The sequence below is a fragment of the Penicillium daleae genome, assembly GCF_028827525.1.
Source record: "Penicillium daleae strain IBT 16125 chromosome Unknown utg000002l_segment0_segment0, whole genome shotgun sequence".
In the NCBI taxonomy this organism is placed as follows: domain Eukaryota; kingdom Fungi; phylum Ascomycota; class Eurotiomycetes; order Eurotiales; family Aspergillaceae; genus Penicillium; species Penicillium daleae.
Window position 1 is genome coordinate 324522 of NW_026623150.1, and position 22202 is coordinate 346723.

Here is a 22202-nt window from a genome sequence, read left to right on the forward strand (position 1 = left end):
GCAAGGATAACTCACCATTTGGTCAACCTTCTGGCAGCTTTCTCTATCTTGTTGTCCTGAGCTACGCAGAGGCCAGCCTTGAGCCCAACCCCCGGATAAAGAATTGTCACACAAGAATGCAAGAGACAAGCATTAGTGGCCACAAAGCTTGACTAAGGACGGCTAATTCCCCCTCTTGACCGGGATTCTTTATGACGATCTCCTCCTCCTCTTACAGAGACGTGAAGCTAACGGAAAAGTCCTTACCAGCGCCAATCAGACTGGCCCGCGCCAGACTACATTCTGTCATTTCCATCCTCACCCCACGATATTCCCTGAAGACTACACAAGCCACGACCCTTATTTCATCTCGGACTGACTGATCAGGTAGTTTCCCCCGCAAAGGTTGACCCCAGCCAGGTCAACCCCGGACTTCGGAGACAATCATCAGTACGCATCTCTACCAACCTCGGGCCTCCCCACTCAAAACTCCAGAGTAGCTCCCCACAAATGCTGTGGATATCCGCTTGTCCGTTGGGAGATTGAGCTCCCCCGACTATTTCGCCTAATCTCCGGGGAAATCTGGGAGTTTTCTGGGGTCTCCTCACGCTTGGCCAAAACTATGCCTCGCATACGCGGCTTTGACTTCATCCAAGCGGGGAATGAAGCTGGTCGGTCAATGCGAGGACGTTTTGTGGATATAAATACCGTCAAAGATCGGCGGCATTGATCAGGCAGACCGTGAGAAAGCAACTTTATTCAAGCTCATTATCTCGCAATGCGCACTCCTTCGACCCCTCGGGCTCTGGCCTTGGCAGCCATTGCTTCCACTGCCTCCGCAGCCGCGACTCTCAAGGACGTTTGCACTGTTGAGTATGCCAAATCCAAGCTTCCGGCCTCTGATTTCATCCAGGGCATCACCCTCGACCCTTCGTCCGTCACTACGAACATCGTGTACAATGCCTCCACCAGCGCGGACAGCACCTTTTACCCAGCCGCGACCTTTTCGTACTGCAACTTGACCCTGGCCTATTCCCACAATGGCCGTGCAGGAGACCAGGTTATCGTCCAATACTGGCTTCCTGACCCTGCCAAGTTTGAAAACCGGTACCTGTCGACCGGTGGTGGAGGCTATGCCATCAACTTCGGATCCCAATCTCTACCCGGTGGAGTCATGTACGGTGCTGTAGCTGGTGCCACCGATGGCGGCTTTGGAAGCTTCTCAACTCAAGCTGATGCCGCAATGCTCCTGGCTAATGGCACCCTTGACTACGAAACACTGTACATGTTCGGATACAAGGCTCACTGGGAGTTGAGCAAGATTGGGAAGCAGTTCACTCGCAACTTCTACAGCATGGGTGAGAGCACGAAGCTCTACTCCTACTACCAGGGTTGTTCCGAAGGTGGCCGTGAGGGATGGAGTCAGATTCAACGCTATGGCGATGAATGGGATGGTGCGGCGATTGGAGCCCCTGCTTTCCGCTGGTCCTTCCAACAGACCCAGCATCTGTACTCGAACATCGTCACCAAGACCCTGGGCTACTACCCGCCTCCTTGTGAGATGGAGAAGATCATCAACGAGACGATCTCTGCTTGTGACTCCCTCGATGGTCTGAAGGATGGTGTGGTCTCCCGTTCTGATCTCTGCCAACTGCACTTTGATCTCTCCTCGGTGATTGGCAAACCATACTATTGCGCTGCCACCGCTGCAAGCTTTGGATACGGTGGCCCGTCAGCCGCGACCCCCGTCCAGAATGGTACCGTATCCAAGGAGGCCGTGGAGGTCGCCAAGGAAGTCATCCGAGGCCTGCGCGACTCGCAAGGCCGTCAAGTATACCTCTCCTACCAGACCGCAGCGACCTTTGCAGACGTCACGACGCAGTACAACACCGCGACCGATAAATGGGAGCTCGAGGTCGACGGGCTCGGCGCCGAATTCATCGCCCTGCTGCTCGACAAGAACGGCACTGATCTCTCCAACCTCGACGGCGTGACCTACGACACCCTCAAGGAGTGGATAATTGTCGGCATGCAGGAATACGCCTCCACCCTGCAAACTAACTGGCCCGACCTAACCCCCTTCCACAACGCCGGCGGCAAGGTCATCCACTTCCACGGCGAGGCAGACAACAGCATCCCCACCGCCTCCTCCGTGCGCTACTGGGAGTCCGTCCGGAGCATCATGTACCCCAACCTCTCCTACAAGGCCGGCGCCGACGCCCTCAAGGACTGGTACCAGCTGTACCTCGTGCCCGGTGCAGCCCACTGCTCGACCAACTCGCTGATGCCGAACGGGCCGTTCCCGCAGACCAACTTGCAAGTCCTGATCAACTGGGTTGAGAAGGATGTCAAGCCCGTGACTCTGAATGCGACTGTGCTGCAGGGAGAGTATGTGGGTGAGAACCGGCAGATTTGTGCTTGGCCACTGCGTCCTATTTGGAAGAGTGGTAAGATGGAGTGTGAGTATGATCAGACTTCGATTGATACTTGGCACTATGATTTCAATGGCGTGCCGCTGCCTGTTTACTAGTTCGCTAGTATGATGTCGTCGCCTAATTGGGAGCATGTACCCGGGAGGAAAGATTCACGGGTTGAGTAACAAAGCATATATTACAGTGTGGATTAGTGGTGGATCTTGTACCTATCTAATCAAATCTAATATCAACTGTGGAAGATCACTCGCTTGTTCCACCACACTACACAGCATGTACGCACAAGGTTTAGATGAGGAGAAACCGGGGAGAATGTACATATCACAATGCGTGCCTGGGAATGATCTTGAAAGGAGAGTTTTGATGCTTTCGAATTCTGCTCAATTTTCCCCTTGTGGCTCACGCCCTTGGTTCCAATTAAGATGGCACAACAAGAAAGCAGACGGTGTATCTGAGGAGTGTAACAGACAAAAGATCCGACTATGCGGGTCAGATCTGGAGCCAAGGCCAAGTCTGCAGGTTCATGCACCATAGATCTTCTATGTGAAATGCATCAAGGCGACTTGCCAGTACCAGACGTGAGGAAGCAGCCGGCAGCTTTATCCTCCTATATTCTATTTTACCGCTAGTCAGCATCTCAATGAACTGTTTATGTACTACTGTAGTAGACTGTATGTGCACTATGTTGCGAAAGCATCCGACGAGTTCAAGAATAATGGGTCGTCTGGGATGAGCAGTGGGTCTGTTCTGAATATTGCCATGCGTTCCGCGGAATGAGGATTGTGAGATCTAACACTGGCCGGCCATAATAAAACCAATAGACTTGGGAACTACAGTATGTACATAGAATGTGCAGTTTATCAATAATCAAAAGTTAAATTGGTCAGATAGATCATCACCTCCAGGAATCTGGAGATAATAACCCAGGACTACTATGTAGGAATCGGGCATTGGAAATATTCAACATCACATTTAGCACTGGCCGCGCGAGACTATCGAAGCCAAGCATTAGGAGTGACGTGCCCAGCCGTCGTCATCAAGGATCCTCTGCCAAGGGAGGAGCCAAAGTTGATGAGCCTAGTGACGATGAATGACGCCCAGGGTCAAGGCGCTCGAATAGGGTGATCGCCATGACAGGGTCCGGATCTAGGCGCTCGATATCAATGCAAAATGTACCGAGTAAGTACGGCCCCTCGACAGGACCATGTCAGGGCCGTGCGAGATCGTATCCGCGGCCGGGACCAGCGGATCAGACCTTGACAAGCCCAACTCGCGTGCGTATCTTACTCGCCATGGCAAATCCGCATTCCGACCGAGGCAAAATGACATCAACTGGCGGAATCAAAGAGAAGACCAGGAATGCCAACGTCATTCCTAACGAGGAATCTGGTCCAGCCGGTTTGTTGTCCAGTTGTCCAATTGATCCGTCGTTTGATCGGTCATGGTCATGGTCATGGTAGTGAGATCTCGCTCAAGCCGGACAGTTGAATTTCGACAAGGTGGCTTGCCTTCCCCCTTAAGAATGACCGAGTGACAGGAGGAAAACTCCCGGAAACCCAAGTCCACTTGGGAGTCCACCTGTTTTGGTGGAGTGGAGCCCTGTCGATCGCGAGGATGAAGCCGCCAGTCAAGTCGGCCCGCTAGAGTTGCCCCTGGATTACTGTACTGACCCCGAAAACGGAGGTCGAATCGGCTACTGTAACTGCAGGAGTAGTCTGTTCGTTAGACTCTGGTGCAGGGTGCAGCCTGGGGGAGATTCTGCAGCATTGGAGAAAGCCACGATGCCCTAGATCGAGGGTTAGTAAGAAGATGTCCGTTCGGATTGGAGGATAAGGGGATACTCGTGACTGTACTCCGTAGAGACTGAGATGAAGAGAAGCTGACTAACTGTAGTAGTAGTAAGTTATTAGTAGTAGGAGTAGTAGTACAGTAGTCTCATCAAGAGAAAGGGGAAATAGAAATAGATCATGGACCTCCTAGGCTGATTGAAGGAGTGTTCAATCGGAGACGGGGATAGAGGGAGGAGAGAGGGATACTGAGAGTCTAAGACTTTGTAATCATTCGCAACGGTTCCTCTTCGTCCTTCTCTTCTTCCTTCTTTACGTCCTCCCCCGTTGATCCCGTGTCCCCCTCCCCCCCCAATTTCCCTTTTGCCGCTCTTCCCCCCCTCTCTCCGTCTCCTCTCCTCCTCTCCTCGTCAAAGCTGCTTCTTTTCTTCTTCTTCTTCTCTCTCTCTCCTCTCTCATCCAACCATCCAGACCTGCTTACCTCGTCGTTTCACACTTTCCTGCCTTCACACCTACTCTCCCCAACCCACATCCCTCCTGCTGCGCATTCGTGCGACATTGCGACACCTGTCAAAGACCATCCCCCCGACAACCTATTGACGCACCCCTCTCCACTCGACCTCCGTTTCATCTCTTCACCACAATGAATGCCCCTCCAGCGCTCGGGTACCCGCCCGGCGTGTCGCTGGCGCCGCGAGGTGCGTAATGCTGTTGGCCATTGCCAACTTTTTGCCCTTCCCCCCCCCCCTGATCGCTGCCTTCCATGCCTCCATCTGGCCGTTGTCTTTTTGTTCTACCTGAGACTTAAAAAGATATGACTGGTCCCCCTGTCAATCAATCCACTTGTCTGAGATTACGATCTCCCGAATCTAACTGACTGACTCGATCGTCTGCGATATAGACCAGGTGTCACCGACAGCCTCCAACTTTGGCTCTAATAACCCCTTTCGCAACCGTGCCTTGTCTCCCTCGGCCGGCTCAACTACCTCCAACACTCGCCCTGAACGCCCGCGCTCAACGAATCCCTTTTTAGACGACGCAGAAACGTTGTCACCGCAATCCGCCCCTGGAATGTCAACGGGCCCGATTATGTTTTCTCCGACCGAGAAACAAGACATGACCAGCAACACCCGCGACCTTTTTGTATGTGAAATTCGAACCCCCATTCTGTGTAGGCGCGAGAATTATGAGCGCATAACTGACTGATTGCAGGAGAACCTCTCAATCAAACCCACTCCCGCAGCCCCTTCCCCTCAATCGAACGGCACTCGTCCAGCCCCGAACGGTACTCCCCGTGGACCCTCCAGCCGGCCCCGACCCCCCAGAGAGCGCCCGGACCGACGGCCTGCGGAGGCCCGGTCAAAGGACCCCTTTGATATCTTTGCCGATCCCCCAAATCAGTCCAAGGGCCCGACGTCGGGCTCCCGCGAGCACACCTCCTCCCGCCGACCTCGTCGCAATTCCGAGTCTTCAGTGATGGATCGAGCTTCGAAGCTATTTGATGACGACGACGAGAAACGCCGACGTGAACGACGCCATCGTGAACGAGAGGCCCGTCACCGGGATGGCAAGCCTCGCTCGTCCCGCAAGGACCGCCGATTGGATATTATTGACAAGCTGGATGGGACGAGCATTTACGGAACTGGAAGTGCGTGGCCTTTGGAATCATTCTGATCACATCTCCTCTGCTTGATATGCTAACAGTTTCCTTTCTATTTCCTTTCTAGTGTTCCACCATGATGGTCCATTTGACGCCTGCAATCCCCACCGCAACCGAAAGGGCTCGCGCACAGCGCCAATGAAGGCATTCCCCAAGGGCTCTAGCAACATGGCCTTGGGCGGTGCAGGGCCCAATAACTCAAACATTGACCTCAACCTTTTCCACGGCAGAATGGAGGAAGCCCACAACGATTTCTCCCACACGGTGGTTCAACGCACCGGTACCGAGACGGTCGCCTTCGACCCGGGTGCGCGTATCGACCCAGTTCACGGCGCGGAGAGCATGGGTCTTGGCACGAGCACTTTCTTGGATGGCGCGCCTGCCAGTCGCTCCGCCATTGCACGTCGCCAAAGTGAGAATGATGACTCGGGGGCTGGGGGCCTCCAGCGCAAGAAGAGTCTGGCGCAGCGATTGCGCGGGAAGAGTGGGACCGGCCGTCTTATGCTTTCCTCCCCTACCCGGCACGACTTCCCCTCTTCTAATCAAGTTCCCATGGGTTCGAGCCACTCCGCATCCTCACGGGGTGGTGAGAAGAACCCATTCTTCCAGGACTACGACGAGGAGTACGATAAGAAGGCCGCGCGGATCCAGGAGGCGCGACTGGAGGGTGGAGGCCGGACGCGCTCTTCCAGTAGCCCGAAGCAATCGACAAACCTGGAGCGCAAGGCGACCAATGATCGCGGCTACGATGAGACAAAGTTGAGTGCAGGTGGTGGCGGCTTTTTGAACCGAATGAAGAGCTTGCGCAAGCCGCGGCCCGAGCGTCGGACCAGCGACTGAAGCATGTGTGAAGTGGGGGAAAATGAAGCGGGAGGCGGAAAAGAGAATCATAACCTTATCTACCTTATTTCCCCGGTAGAAAGGAAAAGAAGCATTGGGAGGATGTGTGAGCAGGACTATCGACTTTTGCATCTATGGCGCCAGCAAGCGTCCGTTGATAGACCGTGTTCTTGATGATTTGTTTAAGTTCTTTGTGTAATACCCAACATGGTTCGCCGCCAGCAATTTGGCGCCGAGAAATGGCGTTGATATGACTGGAGTCGGTTGCTTGATTGATGATTACTTTGGTTGGTTCCTTTTTTTGAGACTCTGTCCTTTCTTCTTCCATCTTGGCTTCTTTGTCTGTGCTCCGTTTGCGAGGCATGTATGAAATAGAAACACGATGTTTTATTCTAGTTCCCCCGCTCGTGTTTTGCTGTCGAGCGTCTACAGGTCTGGTACTTTTTATGGAATGCTCTGCTTTGATGGAATGAATCTTGACATTAATAGGGATCTCCTGTGTTAATAGTCGAGCTTTACTCAGAATCATAACCGAGTTTTCTCCGAATAGAACTAGAGGTGCAAAGCACACATATGGAAATGATTGGATAAGTCATATGAGTTAATTCTAGAGCCACACTCCAGCGAGAACAGATCAAGCTGGCTGCAAGATAAAGACCCTTAATTACCAGTAGGTATGGATACCTAGAAACCCAGAGCTGCCATAAATGGGTACTATGATGTTCCTCTTGTCAAGCAGATGGCGCTGGAAGTTGAACACTTGTGTGCAGATGCCATACTTGGGATATCACATTCGGTCAGTCGCATAGAAGTCTGAATGGTAAAACCCATTTTCTATTTTGGCTAATGGCTAGAACCCTAAGCTACCGCTCCTCCTTCTCCTCCTCCTCCTCCTCGAGTCGCATCTTTTGAGCAAGGTTGCGAGCGTGGCAGTCCTATATACACATATAATCCCGAAAGCTTGGCCAGTGCTGTAAGGGAGGAAAATAAGGTTCATGAGGTGCATAAGCTCCGTGGTGAGAAGACAAGCCGGCTGTAGGGAGTGGGAGCTGGGGAGTATGCAATTGGCGTGCAATTGGTTGCTGCTTGTTCCTCTGATCCCTCTGTAAAAATTGCCCTGTTTGAGCTTTGTCCCAATGGTTGGAGGAAGTTAGTAGAATTTTCTGGAATAATCTTTTACATTTACATAGTAGACTTGCCTGTTAAAAGAAGACACAACTCAGAAGCGTATGCTAGCGTGATGTGTCATCATCTACTCTAGATCGTACATCTTACTCCATGCTCGTCCCTGCATCTTCTCCGATTGTTGTCATCGTTAATAATGACTTCCTAGGGACCCGCAGCCTCTGTGACTAGGTGAGTAGCTACACACTGGTCTACAGTTTAATCAGCCTTAAGCTTATTGCCGCCGGAGACAAATCAGAGTCGGACTTTACGGGCCTATCCCCGAACTCAATGGGTAGGTCCGGTTTGCATCCACGGTTCGATGGGAGATCTTGACCAATCAGGTGTATTTTGTCATCATCTTGCATTGCAGGAGTTTGATAATGACAGCTTCTTCAGTCTGGAAAGGGCCTGGAGATACAGAGACACTAGAGGTATAAGTAGAGGCGTACTCCTCATTTCCAACTTGGATTCATATTTTCAAACTTTTCTGTTTTCCCTTTCAAAAACACTCCAGGCAATATGAAATACGTACAACTCGGAAGTAGCGGTCTTCGCATCGCCCCAATTGGTGTCGGCTGCATGAGCTTTGGAAACCCAGAGGGCCGTTTCAAATGGTCAATCCCAGAAGAAGAAGCCCTGCCCGTGCTTAACCATTGCTATGAATCCGGCCTCAACTTCTTCGACACAGCAAACGCCTATTCCAACGGCTTGTCTGAAGAAATTCTCGGCAAAGCGATCAAGAAATACGGCTGGCGCCGGGAAAACATCGTCGTCGCAACCAAACTGTGGGCACCCGTCGGCCGTGGTCTTGAACAGCCCATGGCTATGACGGATGATGAAAGGGATAATGCGGGCTACGTGAACGAATACGGCCTGAGTCGAAAGCATATCTTCGAGAGCGTCGACGCCAGTCTCCGAAGACTTGACCTGCCCTACGTCGACTTGCTACAAATCCACCGGTTCGACCCTAGAACGCCCCCAAGGGAAACAATGGAGGCGCTTCACGATATCGTCAAGTCCGGCAAAGTGCGCTACATCGGCGCTTCATCGATGTGGGCTCATCAGCTGCTCGAGTACCAATACACCGCTCGTCTCCACGGCTGGACAGAGTTCATCTCGATGCAGAATCTCCACAACGCCACCTACCGCGAGGAGGAGAGGGAGATGTATCCCGCCTGCGCCAAATTCGGAATGGGCGGGATTCCCTGGAGTCCCGTTGCAATGGGCTTCTTGGCTCGACCCTGGCGGGAATTCGCGAAAACTAAACGTGGTGAAGGACAGGGCTCGGGTTTCCTCGGTCAGCCTACTACGGAGACGGACAAAAAGATTAACGAGCAGATTGAGAAGATCGCTGAGCAGCACGGTGTGTCGATGGCGACTGTGGCGATTGCTTGGTCCCTTTCTAAGCCATTTATTACGGCGCCTATTCTGGGAATGAGCAAGAAGGAGAGAGTTGATGAGGCTATCAAGGCTATTTCGCTCGTGCTTAGTCCTACTGAGTTGAAGAGTATTGATGATCTATATGAACCCAAAAAGGTTGTGGGCCACCAATAAAGATCTGTACATAATAATTCGAGACCCCGATCGCGAGTTCCCTTACTAATGAAATGGAGTCACGAAGAATTACCGCAGCCCAACTTTAGAATTGATCAGCTCTCGAACTCTTTAGCTTATTCTTTACTTAAGTTCCTTCGTTCCAATTAGGCTGGCTAGGTTTCTGAATAAGATGGCTTCTGAGTTGTGTGTGTTCAATCAAACATTGGTCAAAATTGGGTTGAAGAACGAGGCTTCGGTCCAGATCTTCTGCCTATTCTGAGTTTGTGGTAATGTCTAGTCGCTTTTGTTCGCATTTCTAGATTCCCAAAACATGCCATGCCATGCCCTACGAAACACAGGGAAATGGCCTGATTAATCATCGTTTGGCTCATCGCGCAGGAGTGTCAGACATACATACTCAAGATCCACCTGTATACTCACTTTCAAACCTTACTAGAAACAGATTAGCGTCATGCAGGCGGATGACATGGTGGGTCGTGGGCACAAAGATTTACTGGATGACAGTGGATGTAGGTTAGGCCTGGCTTTAATAATCAAGACTAAATCCATTCAGACGTGGATTCACTTTCCTTCCTATTCTTCACCTTCCCCTTCCATATCCCCCGGCAAAGGCTGGCTAAATCGGCAATCCACTGGCACCCCGCATCTTCCAGTCATCCAGCTGCATGAATCGGTGGATCGTAAGATTGACTTTGCTGTGATTTAATCGCAAACATGAATCTCTCAGCCGAAGGACCTTCCCCAAAAGGGATCGCTTTAAGACCGCTCTCACAGCGCATTGGCTTATGGCCAGAGGAGGATTGGTCGGGTATCACAGACCCCAAAACACGCAGGAGGCTGCAAAATCGCCTGAATCAACGGGCTCGACGTAAGTCTGCCATTCGTTGCCTACTGGTTGGCGAGTATCGTTTTGACCGTGTATCCAAAATAGGTCACCAAAATAAGACAACGATAAATGCTTCGAGGGAGGGAAAGATACAGGGATCTAATGGCCTTCATTCAAAGGAACACCATGAATCACTCACGCTTGCTATCCCTCCTCAGACCATTGATTTCACCTCCCTAGAGGAGATCGAGGATGTACACATCCTGGAATTCAACACCCCAGCCACAAAAATCAAAATGACCCGATTAGAATTGACAGCTCTTCAATACTACGCCACCGGATCCCCACGAACGGATCTATTACTCCACCTCATCTCCCTGAATTTCACCAGAGCTCTGATGGAAAATACAAGAATCCTAGGCCTCAGACCTGATCAGCTCCACGATGATGCAATATCACCTTTCAACACTGCCGGCCCCTGGCAGCAAGACGATTCTCTCCACACCCTCCCATCAACTCTCCAACCTACGTTGATCCAGCGCTCTATCCCACATCACCCGTGGCTAGATGTGCTTCCTGATCCCCAAATGAGGGATAATCTCATCGTTGCTGGCGATTTTGAGGGGGAGACACAGCTTTGTCTGGATATGAAGGGCTGCGGAAGTACGGTGTCGAGGAGAAGTGGTATTATCGTTTGGAGTGATCCTTGGGATCCGGCTGGGTGGGAGATTACTGAGTCTTTTGCTCGTTCGTGGGGCTGGGTTATTAGGGATTGTTATGATTTGGCCCATTCTACGAATCAATGGCGGGCGAGGAGGAATGAAAGACCGCTGTTTAGTATGGTTTGATTTGGACTTGGAAGCTGGTTGGCAGAGGATATCTGAATGGAAAGATACGCACAACAGGCACAAGTTATCTGCTAGTCCATGGGGATACGGAATCTTTTTCCGAGTAAACTCGAAAGGAAAAAAGGCTTGAACGGGACTTCTCGGTACAGCTGACACCAGAGTAAACAATTTCACCCCTACTCAAGCTCAAGCTATCCAGGTTACGCGAGTCTCGATATTGATATTTGATAATGTTTTCATGTTCATTCGTTAAATCATGGCCCGACCAGCAAGGCCACCTCCACAGATAGAAAGATATAGATGATGATAACGCCGTACACACCAGATGCAAACAAAGATGGTATTTTACTTCAAAGAAACCCAGAGAACCCCCAACCAGCCCATACGATGGATGTTTAGTGACTCGTGGGCGTGGCACGAGGTAGATGCGGGTTCGACACTGGGATGCCCGCACGGCGCTTGGATTGCGGCTTGGGCCGAGAAAGTGTGTACCTAGAAGACAACGTGTTAGGAAAATATGGTTTCCAAAATGCAGCAGAAGACAGATAATGACATACTTGGCAAATGTGCGGGACAGTGCCTTCTTGCAGCTGACCTTCTGGCTGCCGATAAAGGACTCGACAGTGACAGCGATAGCACGGTCAATGTCCTGGGCGGAACAGTATTCTGACAAGCGCATCTTGCAGAAAGATTCAGCAATACGCATAATGGCCTCCAGGTGACGGACCTAGATAAGAAAAAATGAGTATGTTGAGCTAAACATAGCGGAAGGCAACAGGTGAACTTACAGTAATAGGATAGGCACCAGTGGCCAGGGACTCGCGACGCATATCCGCAAATAGACGAGCGATCTTGTCCTGGTCGATTTGATACAGCTTGGGGTGGCATCGCTCACGAGCGTAGAGAATGTACTTCCGGAGCAGTTCCTGAGGAATCTCGCCCTCCTTCTCCTCTTCGGCCCTCTTTTGCTCCGCAGCGCGACGGGCGAGCTCCTCCTGCGATGGAGGAAGACGACGCCCCTCTGCATCGATACGGTAACCCTCAATGTCAATGAGGTGGCCTTCCGTGTCAACCAAATCACCCTGGTCATTCCGCAGGGGCTTCGCTGGGTTGGCGCGGTGGTGCGACTCGATCACAAAGTTTGCCAGGCGCTCGTCCTCAGCAGGCTCGACCAAATCACGAACCACGCAAAGAATATCGAAACGAGACAAGATAGGGTCGGTCAGCTCGACATTCTCCGAGAAGGACTTGGTGCTGTTGTAGCGACCACCGACGGGATTGGCAGCAGCAACAACGGCACAGCGGGCCTGCAGAGTGGTGACGATACCAGCCTTGGAGATAGAGATGGTCTGTTGCTCCATGGCTTCGTGGATGGATGTACGATCCTGGTCGTTCATCTTGTCAAACTCATCAATTAAGCAAGTGCCGCGATCAGCTAGAACCAAAGCACCGCCTTCAAGAGTCCATTCACTCGTCAGAGGGTCCCGACGAACGCTAGCGGTCAAACCGACAGCACTGGCACCCTGACCGGTAGCAAAGACGGCACGGTGAGCAGATTTCTCGACATACTTGAGCACCTGTGACTTGGCAGTACCAGGGTCACCAAGCAGCAGAACGTTGATGTCACCACGAATAGACATCTTACCCTGAGCCTGCTTACTGACACCACCAAAGAGTGAAAGGGCAACAGCAGTCTTGACATCCTGGTGACCGTAGATACTAGGGGCGATAGAACGAACGATCTTGTCCACAATCTCGGGGTCGCGAGACAGAGCACGAATCTCACGCTCGTCCTCTTCGGTCAGATTAAAGCCAGCAAGTTGATCGTGGGCCTTGACAACATGATTGGCTTCAATGACCGTCGCAAAGACTGGGAATCCGTTCTTGTTGTTCAGCTGGGCATCGTAGCTGTTACGGTAAATACCAGTGATCTCAATCTCATCACCAGGTTTGGCAGAATCGATCAGATCAGCCAACAGGATAACCTCACGCTGACGGGGCAGACGACCAGCAGGCACAGAGCCAGGAGACTCTTGTAGAGTCAGCTTCTGGTAATTGCGGTAGACAGTCTTCTCAGAGTTGACGGTGAAAGGACCGCGGGACTGGCAGTTCTGGCAGTACGAGATCTTCACCTCGGCGCTAGCCTCTTGCTGGAAGGGGCCAAGAGTGATACCACACTTCTGGCAAATGAACATGACATACTTCAACTGTGGGAAGACGCCAGTACGGCGCGTAACCACACCGCCGACACGGACCAGACAGTTAAGGTGCGACTGGCGCAGCTGGCGCAGAGTATAAATGATGGGCACATCAGTGATGCGCACGTGGATCTCGTTGTGAATGTCATGGTACTGAGGGTAGTGGAAGAGAGTGACATCGAGAGCGACTTGGTCGAAGACCTTCAAGACTTCGGTGGGCTCGTTGGCGAGGAAGTAGGACAGAGCGGCCTTGGTCTCGCTCAGATGGGCATAGGACACCTCGAGAGAGGCAGAGTTGACCTCACCGAGAGTCTTAATGCGGTTTCCGTAGACGGACTGACCAGATGGGTCGATAAATTCCGTCAGGAAGGCCTTGAATTCGCGATAGATAGAGCGGAGCACTTGGGGCTGGGTGACCCAGTCTGTGATATTGGCGGCCTTGACGTCGGCCAATTCTTCCAAGGACAGCTCCTCCATACCCTCATCAGCCATGTCAATATCCTCTCGTTCTTCATCGTAATGGTGGCGACGACGGCGCGGCTGGCGCGACAGGTCGAGATCCATATCATCATCGTCCTGCAGGAAAGCCGCAGGCATGCGGCGCCGACGAGCGAGTTCTCGGTCTCTCTTGTTAAGTCGAGCGTCCAATTGTCGGCGAGTCGAGGCATCTAGTTCATCGTGGTCTTCGTCGTCGTCAATGTATGCCTCGTTCACGTATCGGTCATCTTCAGCAGCGCGGTAATCCCGCTCGAAGTTGTCGCCGAAGAGATCGATTCCATCCTCATCCTCAGCCAACTCATCCACGTCATCAATGTCGGGAATCATCTCAGCTTCCTCATCGTCATCGTCTTCACCTTCGTCAAAGGGGGGCATTGGAGGGGGTGATGATCCCAAGGCGGCGGCTGCTCACTGTTTGTCAGTTGGGTCCACATAACATTCGCAAACTTTTTCTTCGGAGAACCAGCTCTGCACATACGGCTAGATGGGGGCAATTGCCCCGGCGAAGACATGTCCTCTGGCTCTCGCGAGCGCTTACGAGTGTTAGCCCTGGGGCCGCGGTTTGCGGCCGAGTCACTGGGTTGGAGGGGACTAGAAGCGTGTTAGTTTGGTGTGCATTGGACGACCAAAAACCCCCAAGTAAATAAATAATCGGCGGGAATTACTCACTCCATGTTGTGTGAATGTGGCTCAATCGTCCGAATCGAGTGGATTGAGGCCGAGATGGGGGAAGGGGGAGGGAGTAGTGGAATGAGTGAAGCTGCTAAATTTCGTTTGACGCCCACAGGAGGACGAGGAACAGGAGGAAGGGGCCGGCAGCACGAGACGCGTCGCAGCGGCCCGAAACGGCAAAACTCGACGCGACGCGTTTTCAATTAAACCCCATTTGGGCGGGCACGTGATTATTATATGCGGCAGAAAGACGCCATAGAAGTTGATCAGGGAAGGGAACATGGATTAACGCATATACTTGGTGCAAAACATAGTTAGAAAGATATGAGAATGAATTTGAGACTTTAAACGGACCACCAAAGTCCCCTTCGGTTTGGAAAAATTCGGTACAGGAGAGCACTTTGGGTCAAGTCAAGTCAAACCCAACAGATTTGGAGAGAGGGTGATCCATCTCTCGGGGTATAACCTCCCAAACAACGACCAGACTTGGAGCTCAGTGACATCTCCCCCACCCTGCCTCAACATCTTCGGAGCACATCGTTGACTCGAATTCGCGCCGACAAGACACTGATACCAGACCGCGGAAGGGTCACCACAATCCAACGTCACACCGCCTGCGCATCGCGTTTGGCCGAGACTCCGCAACTTCCTTGGACACTCAGTCGCAACTCAGCACAAACCTGACGCCTAGCTGTTTGCTTCTTCGCGACAAGTTTTTCGTTCAAGCAGCACAGATACCTTCTTTTCGCGATGGAGTCCCCGCCAACTGGCCCCCTCCTGGCCGATGTCGCTCGTCGCGAGAGCTTCGGATCTCAGAATTCCCAGACGGCAAGAGAGTACGCGTTCAAGCCCATGCATTCCCCAGAAGTGATGTGAAACTGACGGCTCATTCGCTCCAGGTTTATTGACTCTCAGATTCGACTCGAGGCCGATGCACGAGAAGTGCTACCATATGTGAGTGCCATCAAGCCTGAATGCGCCGTACATCCGCAGACTGACCGTGCCCAATACATAGTCCTTCGACTCCTGCACCCATGAGCTCGGTCCACTGCGACAGAATCTCTTTGCCTGCCTGACTTGCAATCCTCCCCCCTCGAGCCCCGATGATGATTACACCGCCGCTGCCGTGTGCTATTCCTGCTCCATTGCATGCCATGGCGAGCACACGTTGGTCGAATTGTTCAACAAGCGCAACTTTGTTTGCGACTGTGGTACGACTCGCATGCCCTCCACCTCTCCGTGTACTTTGCGCGAAGACCCCAATACCGGCCGAAAGGGCGTCCACTCTCAGGAAGCTGCCCCGGGCAACAAATACAATCACAACTTCCGCAACCAATTTTGTGGCTGTGGTGAGAAATATGACCCACACCAGGAGAAGGGTACTATGTTCCAATGCCTTGGCCTCGGCAGTGTTGAGACTGGGGGATGTGGCGAGGATTGGTGGCACCCCGAATGTCTGATTGGACTGCCGCGCGATTGGTACAAGAATCTTCCGAGCAAGAAGTCTGCGCCTTTTGGTGAAGACGGTACTGTCGAAGGTGCTGTCGATGGCCTTGATGAAAACGGCGAGACTCCTCTGCCTCCCGGCTTCCCAGCCGAGGAAGATTTCCAGCAATTGATCTGTTACAAATGTATTGAGTCTACCCCGTGGCTCAAGCGATACGCTGGAACCCCGGGTTTCCTTCCGCCAGTATTTCGCAACGGGGGAATCGAGAAACCAGCGCATGCCATTCCAGAGGAACCTGCAACTGTGGAGACAACGAAGCAGGAGGACAACTCAAAGAAGCGCAAGGCCGATGACGACGAGCCTGCTCAGGAGGAGCCCTTAGCAAAGCGAACCAAAGAAGATGGCGCACCCGCGAAGGATCCCGAGCCATCCACACTCATCACTATCAAAGAAGACGATCCCTCCCCCAACTCATCCACCATCACCGCCCAAACACCCACAACAGACTCCTCAAAGCCCAAACATACCTCCCTCCCCTCCACTACCCCAGAAGCATCCTTCTCTCTCTTCCTCCTCGAAAACTTCCACGACCGCCTCTGCCGCTGCGCAGAATGTTTCCCCAAACTAGCCCCTTTCCCCCAACTCCGCGAAGAAGAAGAAACCTACGAGCCGCCCCTCTCCGACGACGGCAACGGCGCCGGCGCCGGCAGCACCGGGACAGGCAGTCTCCTCGAGCGCGGCGAGGCAGCCCTCAGCAACGTGGACCGCGTCCGAGCTATCGAAGGCGCAATGATCTACAACCATCTTCGCGATAAGGTGAAGGATTTCCTCAAGCCTTTCGCGGAGAGTGGACAGGCTGTTAGCGCGGAGGATATCAAGGGGTATTTCGAGAAACTTCGGGGTGATGAACAGGGCATTAAAGATGCGGCTGGGAGGGCTTCTGCTATGGGAGATGGAGGCGGTGATACTGATGGTGATAATCGCCGTGAGCAGAATGGTGAGTCTTTTCTTTTTGAAGGATACTCGATTCTTGAGTGGAACTGACATATTTGCAGGGTACTGAATGTGTGAGATCCTGTTGTTTTCGGGATGATATGTTTGCATTTGTAATTTACACTGGGATTATGGTATGGAATTGTGCTGCCGCTGTACCAACTACAGTCTGGATCAGCTTATGATTAGGTACTTGATGGGATCGACTCGGACTTCAGGATTGGGACATGGGAATGGAATGGGACTGGGCTTTAGCACTTATTCAAGGCGCAATATGACGTGATGGAATTGAATTTGTGAAATGCGTCCGATGCAATATGGTATCTAGAAAGCAAAGTTGAAAGAACCTAGAAACGCCATCCAAAAGTACAAATCCCTGCTCAAGATGGTGGGAAGAACCCCTTAGGGCCCCATCAAGGGCTCTGTGTATAGAAAATGAAGTGTTCATATGCAATGTACAACGCTCAGCGGAAAGAGGAGGTCACTCCTTTAGACGCTTGGTGGCCCTCAACAGCGAATCATCCGGCAGACCACTACGCTTTGTACCAGGCAAGCTACCCGTGCGTATATCATTATCATCTTGGGAGACCCGGCGATGCGGGTACTTGTGCTCGATGCCGTTGAAACAGTCCCCGCTAATAGGGCCTCCATTGGCGAAATAGGGATGCTCTAGAGCTTCTTGAGCCGTGATCCGTTTTGTCGGATCGTACTCGAGCATTCGTGAAAGAAGATCAAAGCCATCTGCGCCTGGGGTCCCCGTTTTCGAGGTCGCGGAGTACCCTCCATTCTTGAGACAACTCTGATACCAGCCCTCGAGGTTAGGACCGCGGTGGAAATGTGCTGGCTGTCGATGCAGTACTAGTGACTGCAGCTGAGTATACTCGGGCATAGCGACGAGACCGGGCCACGTTTCCTTGCGAGGAAGGCCGAGAATCTCGACAATCTTCATCATCTGATTCCGCTGGAAAGGAACCGTCTTTTTGCTGTCCATCTTGGCTTCCTCGCCTTTGAAGATTGGACGCAAGGAGAGGAGTTCGGCGAAGATGCATCCCACTGCCCACATGTCAACGGCCGGGGTATAGTGTCGACTTCCAAGGAGAAGCTCTGGAGCTCGGTACCATATTGTGACAACCACCTTGTCTCCGGAGAATAGAGAGTTCAAGGGTTTGTAGAAAAGACGGGCCAGACCTAAATCACCAATTCGGATAGCTCCACTGGACGTGACCAGGATGTTGGCTGGCTTGAGGTCGCGGTGTAAGACCCAGTTGGTATGCAGATATAACAAGCCGTTGAGCAGCTGGAAAAGGATCGACCGGACCATTGTGGCAGGAATCGCGTGTCGTTGGGGTTGTGTGTGATGATGGATGATCTGAAGCAAATCGTGCTCCGTATACTCAAACACCATGAATATACATTTATCCTCTAGGATAATTTCTTCCAGCTGGACAACATTGGCATGCGAGAGTTCGGTACAGAGAGCCATCTCACGGATGGCTGATTGGGAGAGACCGGTATACTGGATCGATTCGCCTTCCTTGTCCGGCTTGAATCTGGAGATGACAGGTTAGTACTCGACGAGGCATGGCCTAGAGCATAGACCCCAAGGTCAACGGCAAAGACATACTTCTTGATCGCAAACTCCCCCTTCTGGCCATTTTTGCCGATCGCCTTATACACCCGGCCATAGGTACCACTGCTGATGAAGCCCACGATATGATACCGATCACGCACTCGAACTTTGCTCGTATACCCGCCGGGTCTGCGGGCGTCCAGGGTCTCTGTGCAAGCAAAGGCAATTGGTCAGCTCATGTACGGAAATCCGGAGTCTCGCAACGGGCATTGCGGGGAACAAGAATAGCGGAGACAAATCAAAGGATCCATGCGTCTTTCGATGAAACCGACAAGGTATGTGAAGATCGCAAACCAGAGACATAGGCCACCCTCCTCTTTGAGAATCTTTCTTTTCTTTGTTTTCCCCAGGACAATTCTCCGAGACGACACACCAGCAATTTACAAGAGGAAGGAAGATTACCCCGAGGATAGAAGCCTCCAGCAGAATTCAGAAACGGGAAGCCTTTCCCAAACATCGCGGAGATCAACAGGGACGATGAAGGACAGATCGCGCACAGGTGACGTTCAACAGAGGCAGCAGGAAGAGGTGCGACCAAGAACCCAAGAATGTATAATAATTACCATCGACGGTGGCCTGGAGACTCCGTTTAAGATTCTGACCGACAGTCTTGGCTCGGGCAGAGATCGAACCGGAGGAGGAAGGAGGGTTTGTCAGACTCATTGGGTCGTCACTCGTCCATCGGAGGGCTCGGGGGGGTGTGGAGGAAAGGGCCACGGCAGAGGCGAGTTCCGTCGCGATGCGCAATTGGAAGGTGGACGTGTGGAGAGGCGACAATTCGGCGACTCGGACCGGATGGAGAAGGCAGGTTCAACCTTAGTCAGCGGCGAGAGCGAGCCTCCAGGGCCGAGTGCAGTGATATTATCGGAGAATTTTCCGGGATAAAGTGGAGGGAAGTGGAACAAGGGAAGGAATACTCCGTGAAGGATGGGGAAATTATTTAGTGGCGGCGGCGCGCCAGGCCCGGAAAAGGAGGGATTGGATAAACAACTTGGGTTGGGAAGTTGGGAGTTTCGGGGCGAGGAGGCGGGAGGCGGAGGTCTCGAGGAGGAGTGGCCCAGTCCCCGCAAAGTCCGCCGCCAGTCCGCAGGTCAGCCAGGCCCAGGAGATAACAGCAGCTTCCCTGAGCTTATCATACACTCCACTCCTCGAACATCAGCTGGAGTTTCGCATCTCGTTGTCTACCTCCTTCCTCCCTTTACCCCAGTCTTATGAATTTGATCATCTCTTGATTGTCATCATGGCTCCGGGTGGCTCAACGCGGTCGCAAGTCACACCATACTTGATTTACCTGGTGTTTATCGCCACGTTAGGCCCGCTCCAGTTTGGCTATCATCTGGTACGCATGGCCTGATCTCCAACTAACGTTCCCTGGAAGCTCTATCACATCATGTGCACTGCCTCGTAGCCCAGAAACCATCACTAACACACATGAAAATAGGCCGAGCTGAATGCTCCGCAAGCAGTCGTGACGTGCGCGAAGAAAAGTATCCATGGCTCTACCGCTGGCATCAAGGGCCTGCCACAATGCATTCCCATGAATCCCTCCCAGTTCGGCTTGGTCTCGTCAATCTATACCCTCGGTGGTCTATTAGGAGCCCTGCTGGCAGGGCCAGTATCGACCAAGTACGGACGCCGAGTGGCGATGCTTGCGACGACCGTTTTCTTTGTCCTCGGCCCCGTGGCAGAGACTCTCGCGCCCGCGATCCCAGTCCTCGCTCTGGGCAGGTTCCTCTCCGGCATTGGATCTGGTGCTGCGATTGTGGTGGGCCCTATCTACGTGTCTGAGATTGCGCCGCCGCAGTCGCGAGGCTTCTTCGGCGCATTTACCCAAGTCATGACCAATGTTGGTATCCTACTGACCCAGGGTCTGGGATACTTCTGGAGCCATGATAGCTCCTGGCGGCTGATTCTCGCCGTGGCCGGTATGATTGGAGCATTAGAGCTTCTGGGCCTATTTATGGTCCCGGAGAGTCCGACTTGGCTTGCTGAGCACGGCTCCGTGAGCCAGGCCCGCCGGGTCCTGCAGCGCATTCGCGGCAAGGATGCCGACATCGAAGCTGAGACCCAGACCTGGAGAACGTCGGGCGCCCCTGAAGAGGAGTCTCTGTTGGCTCCAGCGGCCGGCACTACGCGCTCCAAGCAAGATCCCGTGACTATCATGCAGGCCATTCGCGATCCCTTCTACCGGCCCGCCATTATTGCTGTCGTGGGCGTCATGGTCGCGCAGCAACTCACTGGTATCAACAGCATTGTCATGTACAGCGTCTCCTTACTGCAAAGCATCTTGCCCACGACGGCGGCCCTACTGACCGTATTCATCTCAGCCATCAACCTCGTCATGACGTTGGTGTGCTCCCCATTGCCCGACCGGATTGGTCGGAAGACCTGTCTACTGCTTAGCATTGCCGGTATGGGCAGTAGCTCGATATTATTGGCCCTGGGGATCTACTTTAACCAGAAGATCGCATCCGCGATCGCCGCCCTATTGTTTGTGGCCTGTTTCGCGGTTGGTCTGGGCCCGGTGCCTTTCATCCTGGCCTCGGAGCTCGTGGGGCCCGAAGCGGTTGGCGCGGCGCAAAGTTGGGCGCTGGCGGCCAACTGGACTGCGACATTTGTGGTCGCGCAGTTCTTCCCCGTGCTGAATGATGCGCTCGGGGGCCGCGGAAAGGTGTACTGGGTCTTTGCAATGATGGCGGGGCTTCTGGGAGTGTTCATATACCGCTGGGTTCCGGAGACCAACGGCAAGGCGAATGCGGATGAGGTTTGGGGTCGAGTGGACCGACGAGAAGACTAAGCTTGGGATGTATTGTTCCTGGAAACTCCGGAGATCTGGGTCCTGGCTCGATTTGGCGGTGGTTCTTCCACGAACTCGATGGTGGCCCACGCGAAAAAAACGAAAGCGCGCCATTGGCCGTGGTGGGGGACACTGTTGGATTTGATCCGGCGATCTTCAGCGGTTCTTGTAGTATAAATAGTCTTTCCTGACTTTGCTACTTGGCTAATCAATGGGTTTGGATGCCCTAATGGCGTAAGGAAATGGACTATCACAAGAACTCTTTGCGGTGACGAACTGATGTATCCGATGTATCCCAATGCGATCGCCACGAACCCGGAATGGTCCGTCACCGTGTGTAACGCACGCAGCAAGGTGCATTGACCCTTGACCCTGCTTGACCATTAACCATCGCCCGTTGACCGTCAAAAGGTATGCTTTGCTTCTCTCGGACAGACTGTGATTGCGGGGTATTTAGGATTGTTGTTTGTATGTCCGAGTCCATACAATACATACAATACATACAAGAGTTAGTGTGATTCGTATGACGTTAGACCGCCCTAAAGGCTGGGTGCAGCAGGCACATAAGTTCTCACCCTCGGGGGAAAGTAGTTACCGGAGGTACTTCAACTTGTTATCTGGATGGATTCTGGATGGTCTGATCCAGTGAGAAACTGAAGTGCTCCAACGACTCTTTGAGCGCCCTCGTCCATCCTCCCTCAGGCTGCAGCCAGGCATCCAGATTTCCAACCTCTCACCCCATCCCTTTGCCCCGTTCCCACCTGTTCACTTTCCACATTCCACCAAGTGCTGGTCGGCTACCAGTGATTTTGGTGGAGAAGGGCCACCGTTTTGTGCGAGTGGAGTCGCTCCAAGGAGCCTGACGTCGCAA

At 52.7% G+C, this 22202-nt stretch overlaps 9 protein-coding genes across 9 annotated transcripts; 7 read left to right on the plus strand and 2 right to left on the minus strand.

Moving 5' to 3' along the window:
* Positions 1–757: 757 nt before the first annotated feature.
* Positions 758–2509, plus strand: N7458_001149 (putative tannase; the record flags this gene model as incomplete). The annotated part of the gene is made up of 1 exon (XM_056904532.1): positions 758–2509. One exon carries the CDS (start codon positions 758–760, stop codon positions 2507–2509), a length of 1752 nt encoding a protein of 583 aa, XP_056768639.1.
* Positions 2510–3703: 1194 nt separating this feature from the next.
* Positions 3704–3899, plus strand: N7458_001150 (uncharacterized protein; the record flags this gene model as incomplete). Its single annotated transcript, XM_056904533.1, is given in 2 exon segments — positions 3704–3809; positions 3823–3899. 2 exon segments carry the CDS (start codon positions 3704–3706, stop codon positions 3897–3899), a joined length of 183 nt encoding a protein of 60 aa, XP_056768640.1.
* Positions 3900–4841: 942 nt separating this feature from the next.
* Positions 4842–6698, plus strand: N7458_001151 (Pal1 family protein; the record flags this gene model as incomplete). Its single annotated transcript, XM_056904534.1, has 4 exons — positions 4842–4896; positions 5100–5341; positions 5411–5846; positions 5926–6698. 4 exons carry the CDS (start codon positions 4842–4844, stop codon positions 6696–6698), a joined length of 1506 nt encoding a protein of 501 aa, XP_056768641.1.
* A 1686-nt stretch (positions 6699–8384) lies between these two features.
* Positions 8385–9419, plus strand: N7458_001152 (aldo/keto reductase; the record flags this gene model as incomplete). The annotated part of the gene is made up of 1 exon (XM_056904535.1): positions 8385–9419. The coding sequence occupies one exon, from the start codon at positions 8385–8387 to the stop codon at positions 9417–9419; it is 1035 nt and encodes a 344-aa protein (XP_056768642.1).
* Positions 9420–10136: 717 nt separating this feature from the next.
* N7458_001153 (uncharacterized protein) lies at positions 10137–11096 on the plus strand (the record flags this gene model as incomplete). The annotated part of the gene is made up of 1 exon (XM_056904536.1): positions 10137–11096. The coding sequence occupies one exon, from the start codon at positions 10137–10139 to the stop codon at positions 11094–11096; it is 960 nt and encodes a 319-aa protein (XP_056768643.1).
* A 395-nt stretch (positions 11097–11491) lies between these two features.
* On the minus strand, positions 11492–14466 carry N7458_001154 (MCM DNA helicase complex subunit MCM2; the record flags this gene model as incomplete). The annotated part of the gene is made up of 5 exons (XM_056904537.1): positions 11492–11588; positions 11654–11823; positions 11885–14196; positions 14271–14383; positions 14462–14466. The coding sequence occupies 5 exons, from the start codon at positions 14464–14466 to the stop codon at positions 11492–11494; spliced, it is 2697 nt and encodes an 898-aa protein (XP_056768644.1).
* A 748-nt stretch (positions 14467–15214) lies between these two features.
* N7458_001155 (putative metaphase-anaphase transition protein (Mlo2)) lies at positions 15215–16974 on the plus strand (the record flags this gene model as incomplete). Its single annotated transcript, XM_056904538.1, has 4 exons — positions 15215–15300; positions 15364–15418; positions 15480–16908; positions 16967–16974. 4 exons carry the CDS (start codon positions 15215–15217, stop codon positions 16972–16974), a joined length of 1578 nt encoding a protein of 525 aa, XP_056768645.1.
* Positions 16975–17385: 411 nt separating this feature from the next.
* Positions 17386–19197, minus strand: ssn3 (cyclin-dependent serine/threonine protein kinase SSN3; the record flags this gene model as incomplete). The annotated part of the gene is made up of 3 exons (XM_056904539.1): positions 17386–18454; positions 18529–18682; positions 19098–19197. The coding sequence occupies 3 exons, from the start codon at positions 19195–19197 to the stop codon at positions 17386–17388; spliced, it is 1323 nt and encodes a 440-aa protein (XP_056768646.1).
* Positions 19198–19774: 577 nt separating this feature from the next.
* Positions 19775–21331, plus strand: N7458_001157 (putative MFS glucose transporter; the record flags this gene model as incomplete). The annotated part of the gene is made up of 2 exons (XM_056904540.1): positions 19775–19873; positions 19976–21331. 2 exons carry the CDS (start codon positions 19775–19777, stop codon positions 21329–21331), a joined length of 1455 nt encoding a protein of 484 aa, XP_056768647.1.
* Between the last annotated feature and the right edge of the window lie 871 nt (positions 21332–22202).